The 13,212-nt window shown below is 37.8% G+C and overlaps 1 protein-coding gene across 1 annotated transcript in view; it reads right to left on the bottom strand.

The window, feature by feature from the left end:
* LRP2 (low density lipoprotein receptor-related protein 2) overlaps nucleotides 1-13,212 on the bottom strand; it is a 134,076-nt gene that overhangs the window by 43,755 nt on the left and 77,109 nt on the right. Inside the window, exons 39-47 of the mRNA XM_010569474.1 lie at nucleotides 11,837-12,757; nucleotides 11,115-11,280; nucleotides 10,113-10,271; nucleotides 6,349-6,638; nucleotides 4,850-5,053; nucleotides 4,209-4,451; nucleotides 2,980-3,105; nucleotides 1,164-1,283; nucleotides 173-304 (exon numbers count right to left, since the gene is read on the bottom strand). Of these exons, the coding sequence (XP_010567776.1) occupies nucleotides 173-304; nucleotides 1,164-1,283; nucleotides 2,980-3,105; nucleotides 4,209-4,451; nucleotides 4,850-5,053; nucleotides 6,349-6,638; nucleotides 10,113-10,271; nucleotides 11,115-11,280; nucleotides 11,837-12,757 (2,361 nt within the window). The remainder of the gene's footprint in view (nucleotides 1-172; nucleotides 305-1,163; nucleotides 1,284-2,979; nucleotides 3,106-4,208; nucleotides 4,452-4,849; nucleotides 5,054-6,348; nucleotides 6,639-10,112; nucleotides 10,272-11,114; nucleotides 11,281-11,836; nucleotides 12,758-13,212) is intronic.

Below are 13,212 nucleotides of genomic sequence, written 5' to 3'. Positions count from 1 at the left end.
TATCCCAGCTGAAACCAGGACAAGGAAGAGTGTACCTCATGCTTAATGTGTACCTTTATGGATAGAAAAATTGGCAGAGGGTGGGAGTTTGGGGATTGGTCGGTTGTTTTTTAAAAAAATGCCTGCAGGACAAATAAACAAAGTGCAGTATCCATTTGCATTAAACACCTACCACAATTGTGTCTTTGATCCTCATCACTCATGTCCCCACAGTCATTATCACCATCACAGATCCATGTTGCTGGAATACATCTGCCATCATCACATGTGAACTGGTCGCTTGAACAAGTCCTCATCTGGTGCACTTAAAAATGAACACAATCACTCTGCTTGTTAAACTAACCTGCACTGCCATGAAAATCTACTGAGGAGGGTATTTTACAGAGAATCTTATGATAGTGAAGTGTAAAATAGAAGCTTAAGTGTAAGACAGTGAAGGTATAAGCTGCAAGAAATTTTCTTAAGCTAAAGGTGCAACTCCAGCAATGTGCAAAGTGAGGTATCAGACCTGCACAAATCACAGAAGAATCTGTTCTGCCTTGTGTTATGCCAACTTTTACAGTAAGAATAATGACTATGTTATAAGATCAATTCTCAGTGACTTCAGTTAGTCCCTCCTCTTCCTCCCTGGAGATTACTCTACTTCTTTTCACCTTCTTCCCCCCTCCACTGATTATTACTATCAGTTTCTATTGTACATATAGGATTTGTTTATTGTAATACTACGATACTCTACCTCATACTGTGTCGACAATGTTACTCTGCATCCCACATTCCTTTTTTCCCCAAATGCAACATTGCACACACACTTCCTGTGCAGCATGACATCTGCTTTTACATCCAAAACAATATCAAAGTACTTGCTACTTTTTGTCACTTGATTCACCAACGTCACAGTCTTATAAAGAGACAGGAGGTTATACATTAAGAGTAATCACTTGTTAACAGCCGTCAGTTGTGGCAATTAAAAACCTTCATATTCCATATACAGCTTTAAGTATTTAAGACTTGAATTACTCAGTCACTCCGATCATCTAGAGCCAGTAAAATAAACCTCAGAAGACACTTATTTTCCACCTAGTCTGGATTCAAGCTGCTGCCTACAAGAGAAACTACTGATTTCTCACAATTCATCGTGTTGTATCTTCTGAGTGTAAACTTACCACAAGAGGCAGGTTCATCAGAGCCATCAGCACAGTCTATTCCTTGATCACAGTACCAATGAGCAGGAATACAACGTCCCGATGTACAACGAAACTCACTATTTGTGCAAGTCAGTGAGACTGGAAGAAAAAACCTATGTATGACTTCTTTCTTTCTGTTACCTTTCCAACTTGTTTTAAGTTGCTTTTGAGTCCATGTTACGCAAAAATATTACAGATCCCAAAAAAGAAAGAGAAAAAATTATGCTAGGAAGGATGTCTTTTCACAGCCTATCTGCAAAGAGTTCATTGTACAAACTAGCTTGATCTTTGTATGCAAAAAATGGACTTAATTCTCTCCTTCAGTATATGTATCAGCTAATACACAGACAGAATTTGCCCTGGAAATAGGATCGCATGCAGCAACTGTAAATATGTTCTACATTCATGCTTGAGATTCATGCACAAGAAAATGACTACAGTCCAATATATGCATTTCTCCAGTGCCCAAACCAGGCAGTAGCAGACTTCATGCTTTACAAGGAATCAAATTGTGCAGTAAGGAAGTAATACGTCATGGTAGATAATGCTTTCCTTGTTCTCCCACCGATTTTTCTTCACTTGCAGGTAGGAATCTTTTCTTAATGGCAGTGAAGAACAAACTAACACTGAATAGTTCTAGCTAAGCATGCTGCAAATATTCCTTCTGGACTTCGCCTGAGCCCCTTGATCCTAGCATGTATAGAGGGTTTGATAATTTCTTCAGCAGTTACTGATACTTTCCTGTACCCTCTGATGGTTTCAAGATACCAAAAAGGACCCAGTCTGGCCTTTTAACTTGCTCTTCTATGTGCCTTTAATAATGGAAATCAAAGGCAATTAACACATTGCTCATCAATGTTTGGGGCTTCTTTCATCTCCTATTCTCCCTTTCTCTCCCTCTTTCTTGCCCTTCACCACTTCTCAATTTATGTAATTAAGCAGTGCTGCTGGGACATAAACAGTAGAAGGGACAAAGCACACCTTTCATGAGCAGCACAAGACTCACTATGCCTGTGTATATAGCCACGCATTTTTGACATTTAGGGGTCCATAGATAAAAGTGGCCACATTTGGCTAGAAAAACTGAACTCATATTTTAGAAAAATTGTGGCATAGTTAATTCAAGGCAGGTACCTTTAGGAAAACTAGTGAAAGCAAAAATAATCCACTCAGGCAATACTAAAAATAAATCATTCTCCAAAAATATCCATTGTGTTTTATAAACTGATCTAAAACATTTTATATGGGAAACGTACTACCTAACTACTACCTAGTAAAAATGTGTGTACTAGCAAAAATAAGCTAGTTTGTTATTAAGGCTGATTGAAAACTAGACACTTTTATACATTAACTGGAAGCTACAATGAACAACAAATCCTATGCTAAGGCATACATACACTGAATGAAAGAGCTGAAATTACATTTGAGACAATATACAATTTTATTTGATTAGAAGGAAAAATATTCTAATGTTAAAGTTCCAGAAAAAGCCAATTCAGTATAATACTTTAGTGCCAATTACCTTGTAAAACCATAAAGGATACAGAGCAGAATATGCAAAAGGAATGATCCCTCAAATACTGTATAAAAATTATGAAAAAAATTATGATCTTTTTTATTAGATAAAAGCATGATTTAGGTAATTGAGAGCTAATAACACAATGCATATACCTTATAACTTTTCAGTATTACAAGAGTAGATGTTTTGAGAACAGTTGGAGTTATGTCAAAGGTAAAGAGCAGTGGAATAAATTACTGAAGTACAAGAAAAGTAACTGAGGCCCTATTAACTTACCACAATGAGTAGGGCTCTCATCACTCATATCTCCACAGTCATTATCACCATCACACAAATATGTTCGAGGAATGCAAATATTTGTGCTTTGACATTTTGTAAAACCAGACTGGCAAGTGCGCTCCGCTTGAAGGGGGGAAGGAAAAAAAAAAGCGGAAGTTCTTTGGAGCTTTTTTAAATACTGTAAGCTGTATCTCATTGAAAGATATGTAATATTGTTAAAGAGAGTCCCATGTCACTCACTTGCAAAAGTGCACTCATACAGCTTGTGCTATACGGAAACAACTAGACAATTGCTTTTATTGACAAAAATCCTGACAAAAACATGAGCAAAGAAACATGCCAATACTTGGGAGTGAGGGAATGTAAATGGACATGTATTCACACTCTAATGCCTGCGTTTGCAACAGCTGGTACCATATGAATCATCAGACCAACTGAAAATGACTAATAGACCAGGAATCCCAAAGAGTCAGATTACACTGGGAATAAAAAAAATTGTTACAAATAATATGCTTTTTAAAAAAATAAAAATCACCGTGCATGCAAAAATGTAAAAAAAAAAAATATATCTCTGAATACATTTTCATTAATTTCTCTAACTCCAGATATAAATTTTCCACAGAGGGATGTGATCTTAGTGCAAAGACATGATTAGTTTGATTAACTGCAATAGTAGTCAATATTGAACTAATCACAGTTTACATCTTAAGGAAAACAAACATAACCGATAACTTTTTGAGAGCTAAGGCATAAAATTTTAAACAGAATAAATACAAACTGTCTCTGTATAAGTGTCACAATACACACTCCTGATGATTAAATCTAGTATAATTAATATAGCATGACACAAAGTAAAAACCCACTGTCAAATTCCAGGCCAATCCTGCAAAAATATAAACCCTGCATCCAATTAATCTGAAATAATCTTTTTGAAGTCCATGGGATTACCCACAAGACCTAACATTAAGCACTGCATGAGCATTTGTTGCATCAAGGCAGGCTATTTAAAGCAACAGTCCCTATGTAATATCTTAGGATACCTTGAATATCTTTTAACACTTCTATTTGCTTCAAATAACACAAAGCAAAATCTGTAATGTAAATACAGACATCTTTTATCCTCTTTGCTGATTTTGTCATAATTCTTCACACACAAACACATTTGCCTCTTCTTTGGTCTAAAGAATCAGTCTCAAATAGGCACTAGGTAATTAGGATAAACTTACGACAATTTCTCTCATCTGATGTGCCATTATCGTAACAGTTGTTTACTCCATTGCAGACATACTGAAGGGATATACACCTTCCATTATTGCAAGTAAATTCTGTGTGGGAGTCACATGTTCGGAACAAACAGCCAGCCTCATCGCTGTTATCTCCACAGTCATTGTAGTGATCACAGCGGTAATGATAGGGTACGCATCGCCCGTTACCACACGTAAAAGCTGTTGGCTGACAAGTATGGAAAGCTGCAGGAAATAACAACAAAAAAAAATTTTTTAAAAAAGGACATACATGGATAAAACGTAATCTAAGTTCGCTGACAAAGTAGCAAGTAAAATCACAATATTTTTACCTGCCAGGGCAAACACAGCTGCAAAACGGACTGCGTGAAAAGTAAAATACATATTTGAATTAAACAAAGTAGAAATTGGTTATACATGATAAAAATTCAATACTCTAGTGCTTTTGGATTCTAGAGCAAAACAGTAGCCATTCAGACTTCAAGTCTGTGAGCAAGCAAGGGATCATTTCTGAACTACAGCCATAAGATTCATGATCATAAAGCCATAAAATTGTTTGAGAATACAGCACAGGCATGAAGGAGTATGCATCGCTTCCTCATGCAGTTATTTTAAATGCTTACCACACACACTTTCCAATTCATCACTGCCATCACCACAATCATTGTCATTGTCGCATTTCCATCTCTCGGAGACACATTGCCCATTAAGACATGTGAAGAAACCAGTATCACACCTGGTACCATTATCCACAATGCAGTGCTTGTTATTATTGGCTAAATACCAGCGACCTTCAGAGGGGCACTGACATTCTGCACCAGCTGGACCTATATTTATGTTCGATAGTTTAAAAAAAAAAAAAAAGGAGACAAAAAATGAAACAAATTTAATATTGACGCTTTAGATAGGGTTCAATGAAACCGTTCACAGCTGTAACACTGGAAAAGGCAATGAAATTCTCACAATTCCTGTAAGATTTATCTGCTTAGACAGAAGCATGGTGACTTAGCCAGATTTTTATCTCAGTTAAGCATATGCAAACCCATTAAAAATCAGAAGAGTTATTTCAGAACTCCCTAGAGGAACTGAAATCAGAACTTGGAGTTTCTTAATATTTGCTTGTTGTCCAGATAGTTTTTGGGTGCCACCAAGATGGCATCTGATGCTCTCAAATATCAGAGCTACACCAGCTGAGGCTCTATCCCTTGAAATCAAAATATGTTTTTCAAAACTCCTTGCACTAGACTAACTGCTCTTCTCAAAATCAATGAGAAGTTTGAGTTGTTTTCAGGCAAGACAGATTTCTAAAGGCATTTAAGATGCTACTAATGAAAGCAGGCACTGAATGAGTTTTTTTTAAGTCAAGGATCATAACTTCCAAAAATCCACAACACACAAAACAGCTCTGTAACAGGTATGCTCTTTGGGGTATACTGCCATTCTGGTTTCCTGGCCACCTGGACTGGTGACCTGTTGGAGCACTTTGACTCTGTCCTTACACATGCACAAGGAGAGATACAAGGTGGGATGACACTCAAGTCTCACCCCAATATGCAGCTGATGATACAGAGTATGTTTCTGGAGTCCATGACTCAAAAGGACACCTGCCCCACAGTGTAAATAGAAATCAATTTGTGCTGTCTTCTTACTAATTGTCCAACATTTAAAATGAGGCAGCAGAAACATTTATTTTGGAAATTAATCATTAGGGAAAGACTTCATAATATCATGTGATAAAGAAATAGTGACCATTAAGGTTTTTTAAATATGTGGTAGGAAACATCTGTTCAACATACAGCTTATCAGTACGTATTCCTAATGTAACCATATGCTGCAGAGCTCACTTCATGTCTCATCCCAGAGGAAAAAAAGTTAAAATCCCAGAAAAAAATGTTTTGGTTTAAATTAGAGAAACACATAATTTTTATTTGTGAGGATTCTCAGACACAACCCTCAGGTGTGTTGGCAAAACACAATGACCTTGAATGGCAATAATTTTGATTGCATTTATAAATAAAATAAATATTAAACATTTATGAACACTAAGAAATATTTCAGCTGTCCCCATGTGACTATAGTTGTTATACTATGAATTCTAATACAGGCAACACTAACAGCTTACCTGGTGCACAGATGTGACTGCAGCCACCATTGAACTGGTTGCAAGGGTTGGTACACTGTTGCTGCTTACTTTTTGCCCAGACATGAATATCCATCGGTCTTTGTGGAAGATTCATGATCATTACAATCTGATCTGAACCATCATACTTATTAGCTCGGTAAATGCTTCGTGTGTTCCAGTCTGTCCAATATATGTGTTGATCAAACAATGTCATTGCAAATGGATGCAGAGCAGTGCTAACAATTATCTCACGATTTGTACCAGTGAGAGTGCATCGCTCAATCTTCTGCCTAAAATAACAAAGAAATGATTGTATCTTAAAAGAAGGAAGTCTTTCAACTTATGTATAAAGCCATGCCCTAATTAGTCTAGCAACTAGTATCCACCATTTCAGTAATGTGCACCAATATGTAGGATGCTGTTATGAGTTAAAAATCTCAAATTTTCCAATCTATGGCTTCAATAGTGATGCAGAGTAGCAGCTCTGTAATACTGACACAATAATGTACTGGAAGTAATTGGGCTGAAGATTGAAATGTTTAAACAACTATGCCACTGAGAGCTAAAATGAATGCAAAACTTCATGAGAGAATACACTTTTGGAATGGGTATAATATTGGTGACTTCTTGTACCAGGAGAAAACCAACAGTCCCATGAAATGAGACATGTTTTCATTTCAGTTTTATCTTCTGCAGATCCAAATTTACACACACAGGAAATGCAAGCAAATTCATGAGACTATAAACATGTATTTTCTGCTATTTCTCATGTAAGAATACAGGAGGGAAAACAGTTCTAATGTATAACAGCCAGTTCATATATAACATCTAATAGCCACAAATACATAGTGTATGATAAACATTTCTACCCAGTTGATCTTCCAGTTTCGATTCTACCTTAGGAACAGTGTTTGCAATGGTAAACAAAATTCCAGCAAACAAGTCTTCAAGGAGCCCCAGAAAATCAGGGTTCAACTCCAAGTTCTGTGATAGACATGTTCTGCTGTATGTGAACCGTTCCTTACTCACACAGACAGCACTACTGACCTGCAACCACCTTGCCACTGCTTCTCCCCTTCAGCCATTCCCACCCTTAATGACCACTTCAGCAAAGGTCAGTGGGGAAGCAGAAGACATGCTGATGCCAGGAGACTCCATATGCACTATTCATGCAAGGACATTATTTCTAAGCATTGTTTATAAAACAATGATAAATGCTAGAGGTTCCTTTTACCACACAGATTCCTGTCTGAGATAGGCAGACCACACAAGAATAAAGCATGAGAGAAGAGAAAATGGAAGATGTTCAAAAGTTATTTGCATTGAGGATTACAAGAGAAGGATTAACAAACAGTATATGGGGTTATTCAAAGGAAGAGAAAGAGCTTGACAGAAAAACATCAAGATACAAGTAATTGCTGAAAATGAGATGAGGTACTGTCAGCAAGTTGAAGATAGTAGAACAAGAATGAGCATGGATAAAGGCTGTTCCCTGCCTCCAGCTCCCAACATCTTGCTGTTCAGTCACACCGTAACGTTCTCATGGCAAGGCTGCCAACCACTTACAAACAGAAAGAACACACTTTGGGTTGTCTTTGCTCCATCAAGTATGCCATCATTCAATTGCACTGCTCTTAATACTCATCTCTAAAGAGCAGACAGATAGGACAGTGTGTATGCTTATGTATAAAGGCATAATGCCTAAGAAGTTGAGCAGTGTTTATGCAATGTCAGTGGAACAGAACAATTCTTTAAGAGCCTGTGGCCTCTCTCACGCACAAGCTTCTTTTCAGAAGCTAATAAGAATCCCAGAATGGCTCTATGGAGAGTAAGGATAAGGAAGCTGTGGGACTAAAGACATCACATCTGGTGATTTCCTTCCTACTTGCAGCTTCTGTCCCTGTTCATCATTGTGTAGTCAATACCTCTTGCCTGTGAAGTCAGAAGGGCCAAATGTTGTTACTGGAGACTCCAAGTGGAAGCTCCACCCTTCAGTTAAAGCCACCAAAAGAGTTCTCACAAAAACACAGAAATGCTCCAACAACTTAGCATTAGCAGTAAGAAAATCACTTGAACTTATTTTATCTAACCTCAAAGCAACTGTATGTTTAAGTCTCCGCTACAGACAAAATTTAATTATTACCAATTGTATTTAAGGCATTTACTAGATTACCAGTGTGGTTGAATAAGAATGGAAATGGCTAATGAGAGAAAATGAGTGGATAAGAAAGTTCTCAACAAGCTGAACAGCTAGTCTCCTTTGTCATCACTAGTAGGAAGGAAAAAGCTGCATTTCATATAAGCAGGAGAAGAAAAAACAGAATTTTAGTAACTATTACAGGAAAATAATAATAGGCAACACTTTATAAGGCAAAAGCTTTAATGTGAAACAACAGTTGTGGGAAAAGTGCAGGAAGGCACTTTTCTATGAAATTGCATTGCTACAAAAGAAAAGAAGCTCAAATGCAATTCTCCTGCAATACAGGCTCAGGTAATTTCATGCCACAGGGAACTTTTTAGGGGGAGCCCTGTCAGCAAGCTATTTGGTGAGGGATTCTTACTATGTTGCATGCAGCAACCGTGAAGATATAGGAAAGGAACAGTATAAAACTAGTACATACATTCTACCTACTTGAGATGTATCTCAAGACTTGCGTGTGTGCCCAATGGTATCACAATACTTACAAGGCAACAAGAGGAATAGAAAACCTATTTTAGAGAAAGAGGGATAGCACCTTTGGGACACTAGCATAAACAAGAGGAGAATGAGTAAAAATGGAGAATATACAGCTCACCCTTTTGTTCCGTTGGTGCATTCAGAGCTAAGGACCACTGTCATTTTTGAGTCTGGTCTTCATATCTTACCCCATGCTGGTATCTGTCCCTTTGAAGGGGTAAAGGCCCTCCCCATGAAAGTCAGAATAAAGATGACTTCATACTATTTAAGTATATGCTCTCCTATCTCCATTAACCGGAGTTTGAAAGAGAAAAGAGAATGTCTCATTTGACATCCTGCATTCCCCTTAAAATAGAGGGTCCTATTACAGGTGCCCTGCCTTCCTGCAGACAGATGAATGAATCCAAATAAGAATGCCTTCCTCCTAGAAGATCCAATAGAGGCACAGATGGTAAAAGTTGTTATGCTACAGACATCACTTTTCTGTCACAGCAAAGGAGAAGCCTGCAAAAGAACTGCTATGCTGAAGGAACCAGAGGGGAAAGGTTTGATTGCTGCAGTGATTTCTCTGAGACCATGAGTGAATTTCATTGGATACAAACTAAATTAAAAAAACAAAACAAAACAAAACAACTTTCCTGCTAACAGCAGAAATTCTGGCAGCATAAATTGAAGGGTAGAGTTCTATCTGGTAGGCAGCAGCAAGAACATCATGCCAAATTCCACATGTGACAAGCATTAACCACGAGCAACAAGTGATGTAAAATGTGCACTGGGATTGTTAGATGCTAATAAAAGTCCTGAGTTGCACATAAGATGAACAAACTGCCAGTGGGTACAAATGCCATAAAGCCATGAACTAAATCTACACTGTGGCATAACAAAACTTCTTATTGCACAGTAGTTCTACATCAATATCAAGACTTGACATTTCATTGCTATTAAGTAACTCCTAACATTCCATAATAAAAAGTACCAAATTCAATTGAAATGCTGAAAAACAGTTTAAAAAATGAGGAAAAATAAATAATAGATCTATTAAAAAATTAACCAAGTATAAACCAACAAGTGTGTTATGAATACATACAGATTTGCATCAGCCCAGTATAGCTGCTGTTCTTCATAGTCCAGGGTAAGCCCATTTGGCCATACCAAATTGGTGCTCACAATAGGTGTTCTGAAGTTTCCTCCAAGCGTAGCTCGTTCTATCTTTGCATTTGAACTCCAGTCAGTCCAGTACATGTACCTGTCAATAACATGATTACAAGGTTATATTTTCAGCAAATAAAGCTCACAAAGCTCTTATCTGCTCCAGGGTATTTCCACCCTGGTGTCCCTCACTGAAGTGTGCCGTGCAAAGCTAGTGGAAAAGAACTTCTTCCTCTATTTTGGCCCACATTGACAAGGGAATCTTCTAGCAGAGATCACTGGGGTCCACTGGAGTGAACTTCGGAAAAGTATTTCCAGCTCCCATGAGAACCCAGTAAAGTCAATTAATCTCTTTCTTATATTTCTTCATTTGAAATACAGTAAAATCAGCAATGAAAATAGAAATACAATATAATACAGTAATGCCCCCATCCTCTCAGGGAACGTTTTGATACTGAAACAGAAATTCTTCTGAGGCACTCATGAAATGCAACAGAAAAAGGGAAAGATCTATCTATATAGAGAAATCTCTTGGCAGCACCACCTGATTATCCTGATTTGATATTCTGGAAGAAATCTTGGTTTCAACAAATACCCTTTGTTTTTCTGCCTTACACAGCAAATGGAGAATGATTAGTTGCTTTACAAACACCTGCTTTCAACATCATTCTCATTTATCCCCAGTACCTGGCTCCCACCCTCACTAAGTGGAGCTTCATGCACTACACATTCAGAAATATTCTAAAAACCTCAGAAGAAAATTCAAATCTCTGAGGCTGAGATCAGCTGTAAAAACTTAAACCTAAAGAGTTAGATCTAGGACAGTTATGCACAGCTGGAACATAGGACTCAGAACAGTAAGTATCTGGCAGTCTTCATCAAAGTCTGAATTGTAGTTTCACCTGCAGTCAAAATAAAGTATATGAATAGCAACACATACCCTCTGCAGGGATCTAATACAATGGCTCTTGGTCGTGGAACCCGGGCAATCACTGTGCGGTTAGATCCATCCACAGCCATTGAGCTGATAGTCTGATTGAGGTAGTCACTGTAGTAAACTCTGTTGTTGATCCAGTCAAAGGCTATGCCATCTGGAGTCCCCAGGTCTTAGACACATGCAAGCAAAACCACACAAATTCAGTACAGTTTCCTCAGATACTGCAATACTCTTCATCTGTTATAATGTGGCAACACCAAAGATCTCTTTGAAATGCCATTGGTATCAATGCAAATTTGTCCATTTAAAAATCTAAAGAACTAATACTTAGGACGCAGGCAGTCCTGCATATGCAGTAGGGTTACAAATACCTTTTTCTCACATAGACCTTAGTTCTGGTTGCTATTCTCCAAGTAGCAGGAATCATCCCTCACTCCATAATATTAACTCACTATATATAATTTTAATTTATTACATATAATTTTATATATATAATAATATTTAACCAAGTTTATATTTCCATTTCATTGTGATCAAGTTGAAATAAGAATCTCGGAAGAGGAAAAAACTGAGGAGAAGAGTCAAAAGGAGCATTTCATCAGATATCTTAACTAAATAGTCTACCTTGACCATTAGCATAAAAATACCTGCTGAGCTAGTGCTAGGTGCTGCAGTCCATTTTTTTCAACATCCAATTACTTTGTATCACATTTCAGTGCACTTACCAGATGCAACTACTGTTGGAGAGCCAGTTCCTGAGTAAATACTAACATAACTGATTCTTCCTGTCCCTGAAGGGTAACTTTGTGTAAAATATATTCGGTTGTTTATGCTGTCAAAATCCAGGGCCACTGCAGTTCTTAACACGTTGACTGTGCGGAAGGGAGGACTGTGATTTTCAGGATCTAGGTGGATACTTCTGAGGGCATTCTCAAGAGCAAAAATCAGGTAATCATCAGTTGAAATGGAACATCTCTTTCCATCGCTACCCAGTGTTCCAAAGGCACAACCACATTTGGGTGCCTGCATGTCAGGCAGGGCAAAACACAGATGAGAACAGCCTCCGTTGTTGTCCAAACAAGGATTGTTGTTGACATCAAGGGGTGAACGTGACTGGAAATGACTGTTGTAAATGGTAACATCCCTTAGCCAATTAATGTTGTCTCGTATTACTGTTGGCTGATCAGTATTGCCTGGCTCCTTGCTGGCTTGGAAGACTTTTTTCAGGTTCCGATCCACCCAAATCATAGAATTTCCAAAGACAGTGATACCATACGGAGTTGGATAGCGACTGCCATAACGTACAATTTCAACATCACCACCATCAGGCTGAATTCTTGCAATCATATCTAAGGAATCATCCACCCAGTAAATGTAGCCATTGCTGTGATCTATGGCCAACCCACGAGGTGTGACAATTCCCTCAGACACAAGAACTGTTCTGTTGGTGCAGTCAAGAAATGCACGTTCAATCTTTGGATTTTGCCCATAATCTGCCCAGAACAGGTATCTGTTTTTTGGGTCGACTACTATGTGCCTTGGCATATCTATGGTAGTTTTAAGCAGAACACGGCGATAAGTTGTGTTTAAACGCAAAACTTCTATAAAGGTCTCTGTCAGGAATGCATTTGTAAAATAAAGATTTCCTGTATTTAAAGAAGAAAAAAAAAAAAGGGCAGAAAAACAAACCAGAAGGTTAATATATAGCATCAACACCTGATAAATATAAGCTGATAAAATACTAAACTATAAAATGAATATCCATAAACATCTTAGTAGTTGGAAGCATAAGGTACTTGCCTACACTTTGAGGAATTAGAAGGAAGACACCCACACTGACAATAGCCAGTTAATTTCTACATCGTCATTGATCGCCATGGGGAAAATCAGTGGTATAAAGGTCAAACGTGCATTAACAACAGTTGTTCTTTAGGTTTTCTCTTATTTTTTTGATCTAAGCTTTTGGCTTGCCCTTACATGCTCATCCCTTTACTTTTTACAACACACAACTATGAAATCCATGTTATGGCACAGCACTGTATACAGCATCTAAATTAAGTGTATACAGCAGGTGATTATTCTAACACTCATCCCAACAAGC

Source organism: Haliaeetus leucocephalus, unplaced genomic scaffold, assembly GCF_000737465.1.
Source record: "Haliaeetus leucocephalus isolate CR32 unplaced genomic scaffold, Haliaeetus_leucocephalus-4.0 Scaffold1, whole genome shotgun sequence".
Lineage (NCBI taxonomy): Eukaryota > Metazoa > Chordata > Aves > Accipitriformes > Accipitridae > Haliaeetus > Haliaeetus leucocephalus.
The sequence above is the reverse complement of the archived record's forward strand: the minus strand, read 5'-3'. Positions and strand labels throughout refer to the sequence as shown.